This window comes from Rhinatrema bivittatum, chromosome 6 (genome assembly GCF_901001135.1).
Source record: "Rhinatrema bivittatum chromosome 6, aRhiBiv1.1, whole genome shotgun sequence".
In the NCBI taxonomy this organism is placed as follows: domain Eukaryota; kingdom Metazoa; phylum Chordata; class Amphibia; order Gymnophiona; family Rhinatrematidae; genus Rhinatrema; species Rhinatrema bivittatum.
The window spans coordinates 208,741,068-208,762,313 of NC_042620.1; the positions used below are offsets into that span (position 1 = coordinate 208,741,068).

Below are 21,246 nucleotides of genomic sequence, written 5' to 3' on the forward strand. Positions count from 1 at the left end.
TGTGAAGTACTGGTAGCCGCTCCCTCACTGAAGCGGATCAGCCATGGTGTGCAAAGAGGATTTTCTGCTTATCATGACAGGTCTGATCTTCATCTACATTACAGGATACTTGGTACTAGTTCTAGGAGTTAGAGAGACTACCTCAAAGTGTAGTTTACCAATCTACTTATGTGTTAAAATAAAAACTGATTGTTGGGTTTGTGTCCATGTTCCATTTCACTCCTAGGAAGGTATACTCATGAAGCCCATACCCTTTAATACAGAATACTGCAAAACTCTTCTCTCTACATCCCCCCAATGTCCTTGTACATGTCGCTTAATCCTTAGCTCCAGACCCAGTCCCCTTTTATCACTTACAGTAACCTTCATTAATAACTCTGAGGCCTAGTTTAATTAGCTGAACAAGCAAGCCTTTGACTAGTTCGCTTAGGCTACGGGGGGAGGGGGGCCTTATAATTCCCTTACAATAGTAGTCTGTGACCTTTGCACACGAAAACAGGATTCTTTAGTGCCTGAAAGAAAACAGAGAGCTACATGAAAAGTGTGTGTGTGCGAGGAAGGGAGCAGTGGAGGAGGCGGCATGTAGAAGGCAACACATAAAAGCTGAGGGTTTTGTAAATTTTTTTTTTTATTTTGCACTAATGCTTTGCCAGTAGATCGCGCCACTGAATGGCTTACAATAGCAATATGATCTTAAAATACAGCAAACAGCTTGCCAAAGCAAAAGTAACAAGGAAGCCAGTTCTCTTCCCCTCTTTGGTGAAGAATCTTTCAATTGTGAGGATCTCCGTACACTGCATCTTTCACAAGTTACAGAGTCTCGTTTGTGGCACACTCCCTCTCACCTCAGCACAGAATTGAAAAAATGTACTATAATAGCTTTTTAAATAAAAATGTAACAAACTTTCATGCAGACTTATTTAGCAAAAAAAAAAAAAAAAAAGAGAAGTTCTAGGTGTATGCATTGACCAAGAAACATAAAAAAATGCATTCATTAGGATTATTATGTTAAAGGTGGTGATCATCTTATCCCAATTCCTTTTCTTTAATTTTTATAGTTCAGTAGAACTTTGTCCTGTCACAGGTGTTACACAATGCTAGCAAGTAGCACTATACTCTCTTGTACTGTATATTTGTATGACACGTACAAGAAGTAGGTAATTATTCCTTCCGCTTCTCCCTCTTCCCCATCATGGGGTCAAATTCTGGAGGTTTTTCAGGTCACAATAGTTTATGTCTTGCTGGATTAAGGGATAAAAGCAAACCAAAAAATATAACTGAGAACTGGAAGAATAACAAAAAGTTTACAGATCAGTTAATGAACATATTTTACTTATTTTTTTTGACATCACCATTTAAAGTGTATAGTGCTACTCAATAGTGCCTTGCATACATAAAAGCAGAGTTCTTCTTACACAAGATGAACTGTTTCAATATGATAGTCTGACCGCAGCATAAATATTATTTATGGTATCAAATGTAAAGAAAGCCCTTTAATAAAAGTATCAAACAGGAGAAACTGCTGCCTTTTACTTAAAAAGCAATCAAAATATTTTAGCTGTACACAAAAAGCACCATGTAGGAAATACTGAAATAGAATATTGATCTTTAGACATGGCAGAGATGTTTTCATGTAACTTATTAGTCAATGCTACAGAATCCAGGATGCATCTTTAATGCTGTTTCCCCAAGGCAAAAAAAACAAACAAAAAAAAAAGTTGAAACCCATGACCCACTTGGACAACAAAATGCCGAAAGTAGTATTCAGAAACACCCTTCAAGCTTTGTTTTCTAGTCAGATACCTGACAATATCACGACAACCCTCAAAAGGAAGAGAAAAAAAATTGTCTGTAATGGAAAATTCTGCAAATGAAACTGTTCCCGTACAACACGTGTTAAGATAATAGATATGAATGCATTTCAGAATGAACTTGATGCGCCAACCTTCAAATCCAGGCAAAGAACAGTTCTGGCAGTTGCAACTCTTCTCCCTGAGAATCTTGGATGTTCTGAGTCTTGCTGAGCAAACCGAAAAGCCCTTTTCAACCGTGCAAGTTCTTAAACCAGCTGCATCTCCACCAGGAAACAGCTGATGTATGCTAGTCATGCACCGAGGGAGGAGAGAGGGGTGTCAGATTTTTTTTTTTTCCTGGGCAATTTTCTTTGCTTCTTTCATTCAGCTTACACTTTCTTCATTCCTCTGCCCATCAAGCAAGCAAACACGGTCATAACCATCTTTGGTTTCACCTCGACCAAGTCCTCGGGAAGAGCATACACCCTGGCACCAATTCTTCGGGCCATTGATACAGCATACCTAGTGAATAATTTAAAAATAAGTGAAGTGCACAAACTGCTGATTCTTAACCTTTCAACTAAATTTGGCTTTTTATTTAGTAATATGGAGAGAAGTAAACCTCTTTGAACAGGGCTATATTCAGCACAACACCAAGAGAACAATGACTGACAGAATCTTCACTTCAGCTTTCCTCCTTCCTCATTTGTAAATTCCTTTTTCCCATTTGCATATTCTGTATTTCTTCCTAAAACTTGTTTCACACATTTGAATATACACTGAAACTAATACTGCAGTTGCAGCTCCATGAAAACCTACGAAAACATTCCATTTGTTGGGAGTTGCTCTAAAAAATACATATAAATACCAAGGGTTTATGGTTCCCAAACCTATTCAATTAACCCCACCATAAGTCCGGGTTTCAAGAAATCCACCATGAAAATGCATGAGATGCATCTGTATAAACTGGAGACCTAGCATATGCAAAAATATCTTATGCATATTCATTCTGAATGTCCTTGGTTGTGGGGTCAAGATGACAGGTTTGGGAAAACAAAAGTAAATATGTAGGATGAAAAATTGCTTTAAATGGTGGTCGGAAAAAGACTGACCACACTCACTATTACTTAAACAGCTATCCATATGCTATTACAGTTTACACATGCAATAAATAAAAAATGCTTAAGGGTTAAAAAGCCAGCTCATAAAGCCTATTAATATGGCTGCAAGAGGCAATCTTAAAACATGACTGGCAGAAAAAAAACCCCATGTACTATTGAATATGCAATATTGTATGCTGTATTTATTAAATCATTCATATCATTAAAAGTCCCGAATCAATTTGCAATGACTGTAATTGCCCAAGGTCCTTTGTTTCACCCAAAGCTGGCTTCATCAGGGGGACAAGTAAGTAAGGTACAATTAACAATTTTAAGTATGAATCACTTATCTTCTGATTGTCTCATAGTTGTTCATCCTGACTACATTCAGAAACCTTGCAATGGCATTTTTACTCTGAAAGAAGAAGTGTAAATCAAAATTTGCACGTTTCCTATAAGCTGTATCAACAAGCTGCCGTGCATGTTACCTGGCAGTCAAAGCCTTCTCATTTATCAAGTAGCAGGAAGCGACTATCTTCCTAGCTATTTAAATGTTTCACTGATCTACCTATAGATACACCAATCCAACCAACCAACCTTCCACATTCAAAGGAAAGGTGATGTTAGAAAAACCTGCCATTCCAAATCTTAATTTTAAACCTCTCAGAAACAGGGTCTGCCAACGATATATGAAAACTTGTTCACACTGTTGCAGTCTCAATTGAATTTGTTCAATGATAAAAAAATCTTAACTGTTTAACTCATGAGCCATATGATGCCAATGTTCCACTAAAAGGGATTCCTTTCTATTAGTATGAATGCAGCTCTTAAGTTCAATTATCCGTGCTTTAATTGGATGGCTGGACTGCCCAATATAGATTTTTTCACACAAACACAGTATAGCATATATGATTTGCTGTGTGGTTCAGACAAAGCAACCGGGTAATGTATAAGAAAATTGTAACGTAGGATGAACAAATTGTGTAATCTCCATACAGTTATTGCATACTGAACAGAATCCACAATTGTATTGCTCTTTAACAATGGAATCATCCCTTTTGTTAGATGGTAGTGCTGTTGGAACCTAAAATGTTCTTTAAATTCATGCCTCTTTTGTAAGCTAACAGAAAACGATATTTGAAAATATCTTGGCCTAATAAAATGTTTCAATGCCTCAATATTATGGTGTTGGGTACTGGGGTCATATTAAAATGTGGAAGCATTTCATAGATTACACGATTTTCATTTGGGCTGGTGATCAATGTGCCTTACAAGATTTTATGCTGTTGATTATTGTTTGTCAGTAATTTGCAGTTTTCAATACAATGTCATCACACAAAATTGCTTTTTTGGATATTCTTGTTTACAATCAGGCGAACGATTGAGTGCCTCAATTTCTAGAAATCCATTGTTGAAATTTTTTAGTCATCTTTTACACATAAGCAAGAATATCCTGATGGAAACATTTCTAAGATGATGACGACTTTGCAAATCAGTAGATACATTTAAACTTCAGGCACTGCGTATGTGAGATAAATTTCTTCAAAGAGGTTATACATTTAAATGCATAAGACTAATATATAAAAGAGCCTTACTTGCCAATTGCAATCTTTTTTTAAAATCACCATAGAAAATGTCAACACTAGCAAAATAAGTATATGCTTTTTCATGCATGGCTGGAATTGAATTGGTTAAAATAGTGTTGATGCTTTATATTTTATTAGTGACAAACCCAGATAAATCTTAAAAATCACCACTGTATACAGCAATCCAATGTAATCAAAAATAAATCAAGAGCAACTAAAAACTGCTTTGTCACTGCCAAACTGTGTTTTACAGTAAATTATTTAATAACTTATTTTATATAACTTCAAAAATTACTCAGTCAACCTACACTCTGTGGAACTAAATTTCAGAAAAATTTTTCAAAAAAGGCTGAAATTATATTTATGGAGAGAGTGGAAAGTTTCATATATAGTGTAGGTGACTCCGCACCAATATATAATTGGTTATAATCATCAACCTGCCACCACCTCCAAAAGAAATTTTTTTTTTTTTTTAAATTTAAATCCCAAACAATTCAAAAATATCCATGGTAATGCTGGTGTTTACCTTCCTCGCAGAGAAAACTGATATAATCTTCAAAATTACCCTTTGATTTAAAGCGGGTACATGGCCGACTTCCCTGTTAATGTTGGTTATCTTCAAGCATTAAAATCCAATCCCGACACAAACGGTTCGTGTTTCAGATGCTGATCTTTCTTCAGGGGAGTATGATGTCAAATCTAAACCAACCTCATAGGATTCTGACCTCGCCAAGGGCTATTCTTCATGTCTGCTGGAAACTGAAACTTTCTGTTCGCCGCATCATGCTGGCTGTGCTCCGCTCCGAACCACCGGATGAATGCCTTGAAACTCACTTTTCCCTGTTAAATATGCAAACGGGGATGCCTCTGGAGCCAATCAAAAGAGACAGGGTTATAAAGAACCTATCAACAGTTTTAAACCATTGAGGGGCGGCCGATTTAAACTGCCCAATGTTTGGTTTGTTTCACAAATGAAAGGCCGATGCCTGATGACATCAGGAGCCGACCTAACTGGGAACTGTTCTCCAACTCGTTCTGTTGAAGTTGCGAACCTGATAGAACCAATCAGGACTCTAAACATCCTCCTGAACTACATTACATTTCTGTGATGATTGTATACATTACAAAACTCACAAACCGCGAACTAAAAATGAACTGTAATTAACAAGACATGATGCACGTGAATAATTCAAATACATGGATTACAATAAAATATTTAAGTGAGTTTCAAGGCATTCACCCGGTGGTTCGGAGCGGAGCCCAGCCAGCATGATGTGGCGAACAGAAAGTTTCAGTTTCCAGCAGACATGAAGAATAGCCCTTGGAGAGGTCAGAATCCTATGAGGTTGGTTTAGATTTGACATCATACTCCCCTGAAGAAAGATCAGCATCTGAAACACGAACCGTTTGTGTCGGGATTGGATTTTAATGCTTGAAGATAACCAACATTAACAGGGAAGTCGGCCATGTACCCGCTTTAAATCAAAGGGTAATTTTGAAGATTATATCAGTTTTCTCTGCGAGGAAGGTAAACACCAGCATTACCACGGATGTTTTTGAATTGTTTGGGATTTAAATTTAAAAAACAAATTTTTTTTTCTTTTGGAGGTGGTGGCAGGTTGATGATTATAACCAATTATATATTGGTGCGGAGTCACCTACACTATATATGAAACTTTCCACACTCTCCATAAATATATTTTCAGCCTTTTTTGAAAACTTTTTCTGAAATTTAGTTCCACAGAGTGTAGGTTGACTGAGCCATTTTTGAAGTTATATAAAATAAGTTATTAAATAATTTACTGTAAAACACAGTTTGGCAGCGACAGAGCAGTTTTTAGTTGCTCTTGATTTATTTTTTTATATTTTATTAGGCCATGATATTTCTAAAGTCTTCCTCTATTTGCCACACACAACCAAACCACCATACACCGCTTCTCAGACTCTCTCTAATTTCAACAATATCCCACTTCCCTTTCAGGAAAACAGTCTCAATGTGTACATTCTACTTATCCAACCCACTCCTTTTCGTTTCCTTGTTCTTTATTGTTCTATTTTATTTGCACTTCACACTGTTTCTAAAATGTATCTTATATATACATTTTTTATTCTTATTGCACTTCACTGATATCACATCTTAAACATCTGTGTGTGTGGTTTTTAAGTGAGGGGAGGTTTAAACATGTTTATTAAGATGTTTAAGATGTGATATCAGTGAAGTGCAATAAGAACAAAAGTGTATATATATATATATATATATATATAAGATACATTTTAGAAACAATGTGAAGTGCAAATAAAATAGAACAATAAAGAACAAGGAAAAGAAAAGGAGTGGGTTGGATAAGAAGTGTGTACATATTGAGACTGTTTCCTGAAAGGGAAGTGGGATATCCTCTATTTGCCTGCAAAAGAGGTATGAATTTAAGGAGCATTTTGATTCCATCCTAACTACCAAGTAACAAACGGGACGATTCCATTATTAAGGGTCAATACCATTGTGGATTCTGTTCAATATGTAATAACTGTATAGAGCAGTGGTTCTCAACCCTGTCCTGGGGACCCCCTTAGCCAGTCAAGTTTTCAGGATATCGACAATGAATATGCATGAGAGAAAATTTGCACGTGTATGCAAATTTTCTCTCATGCATATTCATTGTGGATATCCTGAAAACCCGACTGGCTGAGGGGGTCCCCAGGACAGGGTTGAGAACCACTGGTATAGAGGTTACACAATTGGTCATAAGAACATGCCATACTGGGTCAGACCAAGGGTCCATCAAGCCCAGCATCCTGTTTCCAACAGAGGCCAATCCAGGCCATAAGAATCTGGCAAGTATCCAAAAACTAAGTCTATTCCATGTTACCGTTGCTAGTAATAGCAGTGGCTATTTTCTAAGTCAACTTAATTAATAGCAGGTAATGGATTTCTCCTCCAAGAACTTATCCAATCCTTTTGTAAACACAGCTATACTAACTGCACTAACCACATCCTCTGGCAACAAATTCCAGAGTTTAATTGTACGTTGAGTAAAAAAGAACTTTCTCCGATTAGTTTTAAATGTGCCACATGCTAACTTCATGGAGTGCTCCCTAGTCTTTCTATTATCCGAAAGAGTAAATAACTGATTCACATCTACCTGTTCTAGACCCCTCATGATTTTAAACACCTCTATCATATCCCCCCTCAGCCGTCTCTTCTCCAAGCTGAAAAGTCCTAACCTCTTTAGTCTTTCCTCATAGGGGAGGTGTTCCATTCCCCTTATCATTTTGGTCGCCCTTCTCTGTACCTTCTCCATCGCAACTATATCTTTTTTGAGATGCGGCGACCAGAATTGTACACAGAATTCAAGGTGCGGTCTCACCATGGAGTGATACAGAAGCATTATGACATTTTCCGTTTTATTCACCATTCCCTTTCTAATAATTCCCAACATTCTGCTTGCTTTTTTGACTGCCGCAGCACACTGAACCGATGATTTCAATGTGTTATCCACTATGACGCCTAGATCTCTTTCTTGGGTTGTAGCACCTAATATGGAACCTAACATTGTGTAACTATAGCATGGGTTATTTTTCCCTATATGCATTACCTTGCACTTATCTACATTCAATTTCATCTGCCATTTTGATGCCCAATTTTCCAGTCTCACAAGGTCTTCCTGCAATTTCTCACAATCTGTTTGTGATTTAACTACTCTGAACAATTTTGTATCATCTGCAAATTTGATTACCTCACTTGTCGTATTTCTTTCCAGATCATTTATAAATATATTGAAAAGTAAGGGTCCCAATACAGATCCCTTAGGCACTCCACTGCCCACTCCCTTCCACTGAGAAAATTGTCCATTTAATCCTACTCTCTGTTTCCTGTTTTTTAGCCAGTATGCAATCCACGAAAGGACATCGCCACCTATCCCATGACTTTTTACTTTTCCTAGAAGCCCTCTCAATAGGAACTTTGTCAAACGCCTTCTGAAAATCCAAGTATATTACATCTACCGGTTCACCTTTATCCACATGTTTATTAACTCCTTCAAAAAAGTGAAGCAGATTTGTGAGGCAAGACTTGCCTTGGGTAAAGCTATGCTGACTTTGTTCCATTAAACCATGTCTTTCTATATGTTCCTATGTTAACATTTTCTTATACGTTACCTGGTTGCTTTTGACTGTACTACAAAACAAATCATATGCGCTACACTGTGCCCATGTGAAAAGATTTACATCGAGCAGACCAGCTGTCCAATTAAAGCACAGATAACTTGTCTACAGCCAAAATGCTTCCAACATGAAGGTAGTCTAACTTTAGTAAATCTGGATTACTGAGAACGAAAATGATGCTTAAAATTGCTGATTGGTTTTAGCTTTCAAGTATGCTACTGGGTCAATAAATACGACCTTTGACTTGGGAATTGTGGAGGATAATTGAGTTAAGAAGGGAAAGGATCTCAAATTAAACCAGAAATAACTAATACACATCTTTTGACTGAATTTATGAATACATCTATGACTGGGTTTGCGTGACAAGAAAAGGCATGAAAAGCCTTTCAGTTAGTGGTAATAAATTTTTTCGGAAACAAGGCAGACACCTACAAGGAGTTGGTGGAAAACCTCCTCAAGGTATACAAAAGCCTTGGCTGCAACATGACTGTGCAAAAGTATCTTTAGTGATATCTAGATTTTTTTTCCACCAAATTGCGAAGCAGTGAGTGTTAAGCATGGTGAGCAATTTTACTAGAACAGTGCAGGACTGGAAATACGATTATCAGGGCAAATGGAGCCCATCAATGCTTGCAGATAATTGCTGGGCAGTGACAAGAGATGTTCTACATAATGAACACAAGAGACAAGCCAAGAAGAGCCAAGAAGCTACTGAATAAGGACAAAACTATGTACATTATATATACATATATATACACAAAATAGTTTTTGGCCTTTTGTTTTATAGTAAATTATATTTCTATAATTCTTTTGCAGATTTAATTTTTAAAGTGTTACATAAACAGGACAGTTGAAATATTATGCAACCATAAATACATGAAAAGATCTGAAGTTTACAATTTATGATTAAAACTCTACTATAAAGCACTATCTATGCAATAGACAAATGTAAAATGTTAATATCATGGAAAGAGTAGCCAATCAGCTGGTTTAATTGTCAGATATGAATTCAGCACATCAACATCAATAATATATGGCACATTTTATCACTGAAGCAGACTTCTAAAAATGTATATACCAGTGATTGAACATGGCAAACATACCAATAGAATGGAATCTCCTTTAGTAAAGCATTGGCATCATAAGAATCAAGAGGTAGACCAGTTAAGATTTTCTTTGTGTCATTCAACAAATTCAATTGAGTCGGGTGTGGGGGGAGACTTTACATTGAGATTGCAATAGCGTAAACAAGCTTTCATAGATCATTGCCAGACTGTCTCCAAGAGGTTTAAATCAAGACTTAAAAATGGTAGGTCTTTTGGACATCAGCTTTCCTTTGAATGTGATAGGTTGGCTGGAGTGGATGAATGTATCCATAGGTAGGCCAATGGACAATTTAAATAACAGCAAACAGAGTTAGAGTCACTTCCGGCTACTTGATAAATGAGAAGGCTTTGACTGCCAGATAACATGCACAATAGCTTATTGACACAGCTTATAGGACAATTTATGTGCAGATTTTGATTTACATTTCTTCCAGAGTAATAAAATGCTGTTTTAAATTTTTTTGAATGTTGACAGGATGGACGACTATGAGACAATTGGAAGATAAGTGATTCATACTTAAAATGTAGTTAATAATTGTACCTCAAGCCAACACTCGGTGAAACAAATGATCTTTATCGGGGCAGTTACAATCATTGCAAACTGATGCGGGACTTTTAATGATATGGATGATTCATAAATACAGTTTACAATACTAAATGGGTGTTTTTTCTGCCAACTATGATTGAAATTTAAGGATGTCTCTTGCAACCATATGGATAGCCTTTATAAGTTGGCCTTTCCATCTTTAAACATTTTTTTTATGAATCAAGTGTGTGAGTCGTAATAGCAATAGGAATATTAGGTAGCTCTCTAGTAGTAGTGAGGTTTGGGAAACCACCAATATAAAGGTTTCCGAAGGGCTTCTGTTACAGCTGTGGAGCTGCATCAAGCACGCTCAAAAATTCACTGCAAACATTGGCCAACCTTGAAAGGTGAGGGAGAAAAAACACATACACACATACACAGTGGGGTAGATTTACAAAACATGTGCATTCGCGTACTTTTGTTGGCGCACCAGTCGCAAACAAAAGTACGCTGGATTTTAGTAGATATGCGCGTAGCCGCGCATATCTGCTAAAATCCAGGATCGGCGCGCGCAAGGCTGCCGATTTTGTGCAGCCGGCGCGCGCCAAGCAGCGCAGCCTGCCTCCGTTCCCTCCGAGGCCGCTCCGAAATCGGAGCGGCCTCGGAGGGAACTCGCTTTCGCCCTCCTCTCACCTTCCCCTCCCTTCCTCTATCTAACCCACCCCCCCGGCCCTATCTAAACCCCCCCTACCTTTCTCCGGGGATTTACGGCTCCCGGAGGGGAGAAGTAAATCCCCGCACGCCAGCGGGCCGCTAGCGCGCCGAGACGCGACCCGGGGGCGGTTCCAGAGGGTGCGGCCATGCCCCGGACCGCCCCGGGCCGAAACCACGCCCCCGGGCCCGCCCCCGAAACGCCGCATCCCGCCCCCAAAACGCCACATCCATCGGCCCCGCCCCTGACAAAAACCCCCGGGACTTACGCGAGTCCCGGGGCTCTGCGCACGCCGGCAGGCCTATGGAAAATAGGCGCGCCAGGCCCTGCTCGCGTAAATCCGGGCGGATTTACGCGAGCAGGGCTTTTAAAATCCGCCCCTAAGGATTGCACATGACTTCCCACTGATAAGCACCAAAAAAATCATGACTTGTAATTAAAAGGAAAAAGAAACATTACAAACACAACCATTGTTTACCATGTCCGTTCTATGTCCTTTACTGAATACCAAATGTGGAGACTAATCTGCATAAAGAGCAATGCCCCTAGAATTTAGTCAGTCTGTAGGGCGTCAATAGATGATTAACACACAGCATGAAGCACAGAGTGGTAGGATAAGTTTATACTAAAGTGTGTTCCAATCCAAAACACTTTATAACAAGAAGAAAAAAATGGTTAGAAAACTTTAGAAGTCATAAATACAAAAAGCAACAGTGTACTAAGTTGGTATACTGTAAGTAAATAAATACATGCATTTCTGGTTTGCTAGAAATGTCTCTTTTAGTGATATCACACTATAATCAACTCCTGGAGAAATTCTGTGCAACTGTGCAATGCATAATTCCCCCTGCCCCCAGCACAGATTTTACCTTTGCTGCGCAGAATTTGCAGGAATTGACTAACAAGTGTGAAAGGAAGCAGCACTGCAAGCCTGCAAATGGAGTAGATACTGGTGACATCATCTTCCTGCACCACGTTGCTCTCAGACAGTGTAAGCCCCATGGTGCGCGAGATTTCGCACTGTCGTCATTCTCGCAAGAACAGCACAGGAATTCTAGTACCACACGGCTCACGGTGTCCGAGAACCCCATATAATGCAGAATGATTATAGCATTATCATCTCTTCAATCTGTCGACCTGCTGCATCGCGGACCAGAAAGCTAAACCTGCACCTCTTCTTTTGCCAGCTCTCTAAGTTGTCACACTGCAGGAGGAGTCTTACGTAAATTTCTTCCTGCACAACTCTAAGAGCTGCAGGGAAAGGAAGATGACCAGCCGCTGCTCTTCCTGGACAGTGCCTACAACAGGGCCAGTGAACAGGAGAAGGTCACTGGTTAAGGCAGGTGGGGGGCGAGGGAGGGAAGGGGGAAACAAAGTGTGGGATAAGATAAGCTGAAGGAGTAGAGAGCAGTGGAAGGATGAGTTGGGAGACAAAGGAGAGAGAGAGTGCCAGGGGTCGGGGAGCTGAGGTATGAGAAGAGGGGTCTACTGCCTTCTGATTAGTGCTTCTGGTTTTCAGGGATATTAGTTCGGCAATCTGCGGAGCCAAAAGAGAAGCTGCCAAGAACGCAGACTTCCTTCAATGGATGACATTTCTAGTAACAGCTATGGACTCCATTGTTTGCTGCAAATATTGGCAGCTACAAGAAGTCTGTGCTGCCCCTTAGCTCCTGGACTGCTAAAATAAAATCCCCTCAAATCAGAAGTCCTTGTTACACTGCAATATTACTGTCCTTTAGAAGAAATTCTGCATCAAAACTGTAACATTTTGCAATCTTGAGTTAGAACATTTTTATGTTTTGAAGTTTAAAGGACTGTGAAAGTACTGAAATTTGAAAATTATTTTGATAAACATAATATGCAGAATATTAAAATGTCATGCATAGAATTCCTGAGGAGTCTGTAATGGGACTTAACTGCACAGCTAAACTCACCACCACCTCCAGAAGACAAAAGCACATTAAAGAACAAGGAGGAATTCTTGCAAGAAACTGAACACAGAAAAAAATATAAACTCACTTTTATTAATTAAAATAAATGTGCAATCAGTTTCTGTATGCACCACAGTTTTTACATTCCATTTATTTTTAGTTTTGAGTCTCATTTCTGAGAAGTACTAGAAAATATTTTTTGCTGCTAAGCCGTATGATTTTTAAGCAACATGAAAGCCAAAGTCAAAAGTCGGCTGTCTACATATTATGAAATGCATACACACTTACTTAGCATTATTATGTTTGTCATCGTCAGACAAGTCTCCCATCTTTACAAGTTCATAGTTGATACAGCCCGGCTGGATAGCATCAATTAAATCCACAACTGCCAGGCTAGTACTGATTGTCTTGTCCTGAGGAAAAATACAAAAGTATTTCAATACTAGAGGCTTATTTCAAGATGTCCTGTACAAGGAGAGCTATCACTCACGCATATTAATTTATAAAAATTGGTTTCTCAAATTCAAAGGCAGAACTAAGTATATTTACCATATTAGTCCAAATATAAGAGGAGGTGTTTCCAAGGTAATGCGTTTCCAAAAATCCATCTCATGTTTCTAGCCAAGTGGAAGAGCCCACAGCCAGCAGAAAACCTGCCCCCTCACCTGAACACGCAGCTCTCTACCCAGCCCATGCACCGGCGGTAGAAAGAGAAGCTTCCCAATTGGGCAGGAAATACAACACAACGTGCTGTTGCTGCTATCACCATGGCAGGAGGGAGAGAGCGCTGATGCCCAGGTGGGTAGAAGTGGAGAGAGATTAGGGCTGGGGTGGGCAAGCGGAGAGGAAAGGGAGGCTTCTAATTTGATACCCTCCAAAACGGGACATGATTGAAGGTTTACCTTGCAATGGAGGGTGTCCTATGTTTGGGCCAATACGGCAGTTAGTGTACAATTCACAACTGAACTGCACAAACCATAACTCCTTGAACGAGGTGAGGTCTGTGATTATAGTATGAGACAGAGTCAAAGTGGGTTACATTCCTGGCTCTTCTGCACATTATGGGGTAGATTTTATAAATTCACACGCGCGCGTATTTTGTTCGTGCACCAGGTGCGAACAAAAATACGCTGGATTTTACACGATACGCGCGTATCTTATAAAATCCGGGGTCGGAGCGGCCTCGGAGGGAACTTTCCTTCCACCTCCCCTCACCTTCCCCTCCCTAACCGACCCCCCCGGCCCTATCTAAATCCCCCCCTTACCTTTGTTGGCAGATTTACGCCTGCCGAAAGCAGGTGTAAATCTGCGCGCGCCAGCGGGCTGCTGGCGCGCCATCACCCAACCCGGAGGCTGGTCCGGAGGCCTCCACCACACCCCTGGGCCGGCGTCACGCCCCCGACATGCCTCCCGCCCCGCCCCGAAATTTGTGCCGCCCACCCGACACGCCCCCTTTGCAAAGCCCCGGGACTTACACGCGTCCCAGGGCTTGCGCGCGCCGCCAAGTCTATGCAAAATAGGCTCGGTCGCGCGCAGGGTTAGGTTTTCGGGGGGGTACGCACGTATCTTACGCGCGTACCCCTCTGAAAATCTACCCCTATGTGACTTAAATCAACTCCCTTTACTTATCTGTATAAAGATGTTTTACTCAGCTCTAATGAATAATACATTCTCTCTGCAAAAAAACCTAGATAACACCAATGAACAGACCAATTATATGCACTGCTTTTTCACTTTTTTTTGTTTTTAAACCTTGTTCTTAATATTTAGCAGTTCATCTGGGGCTCATTAAAGAAACTATTACCAGCACAGATTTTTCTATTTGATTGACTTTTACCAGATCTGTTGGCATTAGTCTTTTGTACTATGCGGTTTTTTGGTACTGTAGTCGTTGACCATTTTGGTATTCCCTCTGGATAAAAAGTGCTCTGCATAGCATCATAGAAACACATAATATAATGGCAGATAAGGAAAGGTCCATCTAACCTTAATTTATTTACACCTTTATTGTCTGCAATATCCAAGGTCTATGCGGAATTCTGTTAAAACTTTCATAAAAAGGTGAAAGAAAACAAATAAGGGCCACCGTGGAAGACTAGAAAAGAGGCTGAGAGCCTACAAACCGGACCAATGAAGAGTTTATCCTACTCGTCTTTGATTAATGCACCACCCATTTAAACCTCTCCCTTGTGAAACAAAAATGTGAGGGTAAAAATAACGTTTTCATTTATTTTGAATGTTGACAGATACATCAACTTGCAGGTTCTCGGTAAGCGAGTTCCATAAAACAGGGCCTATGATGGAGAAGGCTCTCGCATGTCTCTGACGGGTGTACAGCTTGAATAGGAGCTACGTCTAAAAGATTACGTTTCAATAGAGAAAAGAGCATGAGGAGGTCTATATATCCTTAACAGGGCACTAAAATTCTCAGGAGCCTCTAACTCAAGGCCTTGAAAATTAAAACTTTTGTTTTGAATTTGATGCGAGATTGAATGGGAAGCCAATGTAAGGAAGCAAGGCAGGAGTAATGTGCTGGGGACCTCCGGTTATGGCGGGTAACTGAGAAGGTGCAGGGTTGAGAGCTCTTCCTAGCTGGAGTACCTGCAGTCAATTGAGAGGTACTCCAGCACTTAACAGTAGTACCCGGAAGAGGGAGAAGCCACGGCCTGAGAATCTGACCTGACAGGATTAGATGAGGCTGAGGACAGCGCCTGAAGAAAGGATTACAATCCTTGAAAAATTCTACCCAAGAAAAGGCAGAAAGATCCATGCCAAAACCAAGAGGCACTTGAGCAGCGCTCACTGAGCTGCCATCTCCTGCTGAGGAACCAGTCAAGGGAGGTCCAAGGTCAGGCGTCCCTTCTGATATGTCCTTAACCAGGTCCCCATCAGGCTGGGAAGAACCAGGCTTAGTAAAATCAGGGGCAGATAATTCCCCCTGAGCCTCTAAGCAGCACTGGCACAAAGTTAGAGGGCACTCCATGCTGAGATGCCCGAATATGACAGGCAGCACAAAGAGAAAGGCACTTAGGTTCCTTAGCCACAGGCGCCATTAATACTTCAGTATGCTTAACAGGCAACTGAAGATGTGCGTCCAGCTGAATTCTCGCTAAAAAATTTAAGCGCACAAAATTTAGGGGCCCCAAGGCTATGAGCCGCCAAATTTAAGCGCACTGTCACCCGCTCTAATCATGGGCACACAACCAATATGTTCCCAAATGTGTACACAGGCACATGCCCAAAGGAAACTGGGCGCACAATTCAGACGCACAGCTGGACACACTTGCACACACAGACGGTCCTGCAGAGAGAAGCCGAATGCACAGAAGAAAGGAGCACGAAAACGCCACTGCAGCCTACCACACGGCACACAGCAAAAAGCCTAACCACGGGGCGTAGCCCACTTGGGCTGCTCAACCTGCCAGGTTGCCAAGATCCCTTAACCCCCCCCCAAGGAAGTGGGAATGAACGTCGGATGGCATGCAGAGCACGGAAACCGGAGGAAGTCCTACAATAACCCCTCTACTCTGACTGACTTTTTTTTCTCTTTTTTTTTTTTTTTAAACTTACCTGAGCTCAGCCTTACCCGACTGAGCACAGAAAGGGTCTCCCACGATGGGGGGGGGAAGGGCATATACCATCACTGTTGTGCTTGGCTTCCTGCACCCGTTACCTTTCAGCTGTTTAAATCAGCTAAGTCCACGCCGGCTGAAAACCAGCTACCGGACCAAGGCACTCATCTGAGGGACCACAGAAATCATCTCAGGAATTCTCAACTGGGAGAGGAACCATAAGGTATCACTGCAGGAGACTGGGGCAACTCAAAGCTCCTATTAATTCTCCTTTAAATTTCGAAGCAATCCCCTGTAAGGAAATGACGTTCACCATCTGCTGGAGACTGAGAATACTGGCAGGCTGATGTCTCAGCAGGTCTAAATATAGTGTGACACCAGCTTGTTCTGCCTCCATCTGCTGGTAGAGGTGCATAACCCACTGGTCCTGAATCCATCTATCCACATGCTAGGAAATAAGAATGTCAGTCTTGGCAACATTAAGGGCAAGTTTGTTTGATGAAAACTAGCCCTTTACCAGTGTGAGACAGTTTGGAACTTTGATAAAGGCATCAAAGGTAGATGACTGGGGAACTAAAATAAAGCTCTGAATATTACACAAAATTAGATTGTAAGATTTGGGGGGGATAGGGAAAAATCTATAGTACCTGAATGTAATCCACTTTGATGTGCCGAAAAGCGGAATATAAAAATCTAAATAAATTAAATAACTTGCTCAGATCAATCTATAATGAGAGAAGAGTTTCAAAAAGGTAGAGAGGAAAATGAAGACAAGTTCAGTGGAAAATAGAGTAAACAAATACCCCCAGTACAGGCAGTCAAAACTAACAGTTCTATTTGATCAATAGTATCAAACCACTACTTGAAAAAGAGAGAAATGCCTTTTAAAAATGAGACTGCCACCTCACTTGCAACTACAAGGTTTAGAAATAACGGAGTAAGAGTGAGTAGAGATGCGATTAAGCAATACAGTATCAGATTCAAGCAATCAAGATTCAGTAACTGCACTTTAGAAGCTTCATCAGAAAGCAAATCACAAATTACATCAATTTTTTTCTGTAAAAATTCAATCAGTTTCATTCCTGGTATACTGTCCTTAAGACACCAATATTTAAAAACATTTACCTTAAAGCTCTGTATGGAAGATGATTTGCCAGCTTCTGCCAATGTTCTGTTTACCCATCTTACGATGATGTCATCATTAGCTTTCTGACCATCACCAAGGTCCTGAAGCATATTCAGTGTATACCTGAGTGTTAATAATTTGATGTTAAACAAGAAATGAAAATATCAATGCTACCTGAAGAAAACAAAATTCATAGCACGGTACAAAAGAGACCAGCAGAAGACTGTACAATAACCCGAGGGCGCAGGTACTTCTAAAATGGCTCCATCTCGGCAAGTTTCAGTTTAAGATGGGAAGTACACCACTGCTGCCCCCTCTTCTCTTGTGTGCCTTGGCAATAGAGCCTCTGACCACAAAAATGTAGTAGGAGCAACTATAGCAGCGAATCAAGATGGGTTCTACATTATTAAAAATGTCTCTGTTTGCAGACGATATCCAACTCTTTGTTAGTGATCAACCGTTATACAGAATTTATTCAATCTTTTGCAGGCTTAAAAATTAATTGTGGTAAAGTCTGAGGTTTTGCCCTTGGAACAGATCTTGGTGAAATGTGGTCAGGCAATTTTCCATTTAAATAGGCAGACACTAAACAGAAATATTTGGGGGTATGAATACCAAGGGACCTTGCTCTGTTATATTATCTTATTATAAAAAGTTATATCTTTAATGCAATAGCAGTTGCACATATGAAAGGGACTTAATGGGATGCTGTGTGCTTCCGAACATGCTGATTCTAACTAAACTACTATACAGAAGGCACATTCTGGCTATCTAGGGCCAATGTTTCCTCAAATCATTACTTATCAAATTTATCTGGAGGGGCAAATGTGTTTGGATGGGATATTATATTGATATTAAGGATTTTATAATGCTGCATGCCAGTTGCACTTTGTTGGGGAGTGGTAAACAGGGAAGTACATACACGTACACACACACACACACAGCATATTGGGAGAAAGAAATGGTAAAAAGCACACTTGCACCATGGTCTCCCCTATTCTATTAAACACGCACAATGCCAAACTGATAAAAGTTTGCAAAAGCAATTGTATTGTTGTGGGCAGTTGTCTTAGCTTGACATTGGTTTCGTCGTTGATGGGGCCTGAAGAATACTTCAATGCTATTTCCCCTCCCGCCCCAGGGAATAGAATGTAAGCAAATTTCCCAAGCCTGTTTACACAAAGGCATAAAAGCTACCGTTCATCTGTATGCAAAATACAAGTTTGCTTGCCAACCTTTTTACATTATTTCAGTCTCAATAGGATTGTGTTCTTGCAAGCAAGACATTATTCGGATTCCATCAAGTGGACTGAAGACATCATCGAAAAGGAACATTTGTGCAGTAGCAGTACAGAGGAGAGGCCAAGAACTCTATATCACAGTGGCATGTGCTATGCAAACAGCAGCTTTTGTAAGATGGGCTGACTTCACTGAGTAAATGCTGGAATGGAGTTTTATATTGCACCTGATGTGTACAGTAAATCTCTGCAAAGATATGACCGCCTGAAACAGTTTAAAGAGCTACACCATTCTTATTTGGATGATGTTAAAAGATATACAAAATTAACAAATACAGGTTCATAAGCTATTTTAAAGTGTTTTAAGGTATCTTCATTTCGGGAACGCATAACAGCGATTCTGTAAACTTGTACAGGGACCTTGCATCCTCAGAGAGATGAAATATTACTGGGAGACATTTCTAGAGTTTCAGGGGTAACTAAAGATGCAGACTATTTCCTATACCTGGTATTGGTAGTAGCCTGTAAATGTGTTCTGTTTTAGTGGACTAAGAAAACATCACCTATTGTAGGTTTAAGGCAAGCATGAATGTCTAGCAATGTGCAGTAGGGGTGCCAAAGGTAGACGTTTTGTTTTTTTATTTCATTATTGGAGTTTTTCCCACAGCTTTCATTTTATGTTGTGTTTAATTTGTTTTCTTTAGTTTACAAAACAAAAACAAACATTAAAAAAACACCCCAAAACACACAGTAAAAAAATTGGAGCCTCCTGAAGATGCCCACCCCAACTACCTAACCCGGTCATCTGCAAAAATGTTGTGCCAGGATCCTTCCTGGCCCCCACTTACCCGGTCTGGGGGATTCGCTGACCAGGCCTAGACTCAGGCCAAAGCCTTGGCCTTGCATAGGACTAGACCATGATAGGTTGCCACGACCTTGGCTTAGATCCTTTGCAAAAGCCTTGCTTCAAAGTCTTGTCTCAATGCTGGGGCCTTGGACGCGGGCCAAGAAAAGGGAAACAAGACCAGGGCCTAGGCCTCCAACGCATAGACTTCTTCTTTCTTCTTTACAATGACACTGTCTGCTGGGGAGCGCCGGAGTTAACTGTGGCACTTCCCTCCTCAGCAGAGGCTGCCATTTTGTGGGACAGCACTTTAAATAACTACTGGACAACAAAATGACTGCCACCACAGATGGCAGAGTTAGCGTTAAGTGTGGCACATCCCCGGCGGATGCCATCGTTATAAAGAAGGAAGAAGAGAAGATGACGCATCCGAGGTCTGGGTCCTGGCTAAGTCCCAGGCATCGGGGGCTCGGCCTCCGGTTCATGTCCCTGCCCAGAGCTTGGCCTAGGCTGAGTCCCAGGTGTCAGGACCGGGGCCAAATGGTTGTGCCCCAGCCCAGGTATCAGGACCCAGCCTATGCCCAGGCATTGGGAACCGGGTCCTACTTTTAGTTCTCTTTAGTTACTGGTTGTTTCCCTTTCCATGGAGTGGAATCATTTGTGTGTATCTGTTTGAGCAAAAATCTGGACGTGTGGTATATTTGGATGGATGGATAGTTTGGATATCTAAAAATTTTGGGTTGTGTTAAGAATCAGTATGTGTTTCTAGAAGAGAACCGGAAGGTTCATCTGCATATACTGTTCCAGTATCACCCTCCGAGAGGGGACTCCAGAGGTCACAGCGAGCCATCCAGGGTTTGAACTCCACAGCTCCAGCTTCCCCGCATCCTTTGCAGTAGAAGAGGACCAGAAGCGTGCGTCGTTAGGTGCGTGAATCTCAAACCCTTCAAATCTTTGAGTGAAGATCAATTAACTGGTGGCTGAAGAGGACTGGAAGTATAGCTTTAGAAAATCTTTGGAGAAAGGTGAAATAGTGGGATATATTCTTTACAGTTTGTGTATGTCTGAGATAATAAGCAAGCCAGATGTATTCCACGCATTAAGAAAGGTGGAAAGGCAGGCAAAACGATTACCGGCATGGTTAAAAGGTGAGTGAAAGAAGCTATTTTAGCCCAAAAAACATCCTTCAAAAATTGGAAGAAGGATCCATCTGAAGAAATTAGGAAATAGCAGCTTTTAAACTAGAACAAAGGGGAAAGCAGACCATCGCTCAGCAGCGCATGGTTCGGAGGGAGGTATCTTCAAAGGATACTAATGATGCATTAGAATTAGGACATCCCAACAGTGAGGTTCCAATAATAAGAAAAGTAGTCCGAGTACTTTAATTAAAAACTCATGTGAGCTAAAAATTCCAATTTATTCCTATCAATTAAAAAGCAGAATGAAAATACAAACAAAAAACAAACTTTGAAATGTTTGTATGCTAATGCCAGAAGTCTAAGAAGTAAGATGGGAGAATTAGAGTGTATAGCAGTGAATGATGACATAGAC

At 40.6% G+C, this 21,246-nt stretch overlaps 1 protein-coding gene across 5 annotated transcripts in view; it reads right to left on the minus strand.

Moving 5' to 3' along the window:
* Window positions 1-610: 610 nt before the first annotated feature.
* Window positions 611-21,246, minus strand: part of PLS3 (plastin 3) — a 228,319-nt gene continuing 207,683 nt past the window's right edge. For all 5 annotated transcript variants that reach the window (XM_029606503.1, XM_029606506.1, XM_029606505.1 and 2 more), the window contains 3 exons: window positions 17,613-17,736; window positions 13,204-13,328; window positions 611-2,315 (listed from right to left, as the gene is read on the minus strand). In XM_029606503.1, the coding sequence (XP_029462363.1) occupies window positions 2,183-2,315; window positions 13,204-13,328; window positions 17,613-17,736 (382 nt within the window). In that variant the 3' untranslated portion in view covers window positions 611-2,182. The remainder of the gene's footprint in view (window positions 2,316-13,203; window positions 13,329-17,612; window positions 17,737-21,246) is intronic.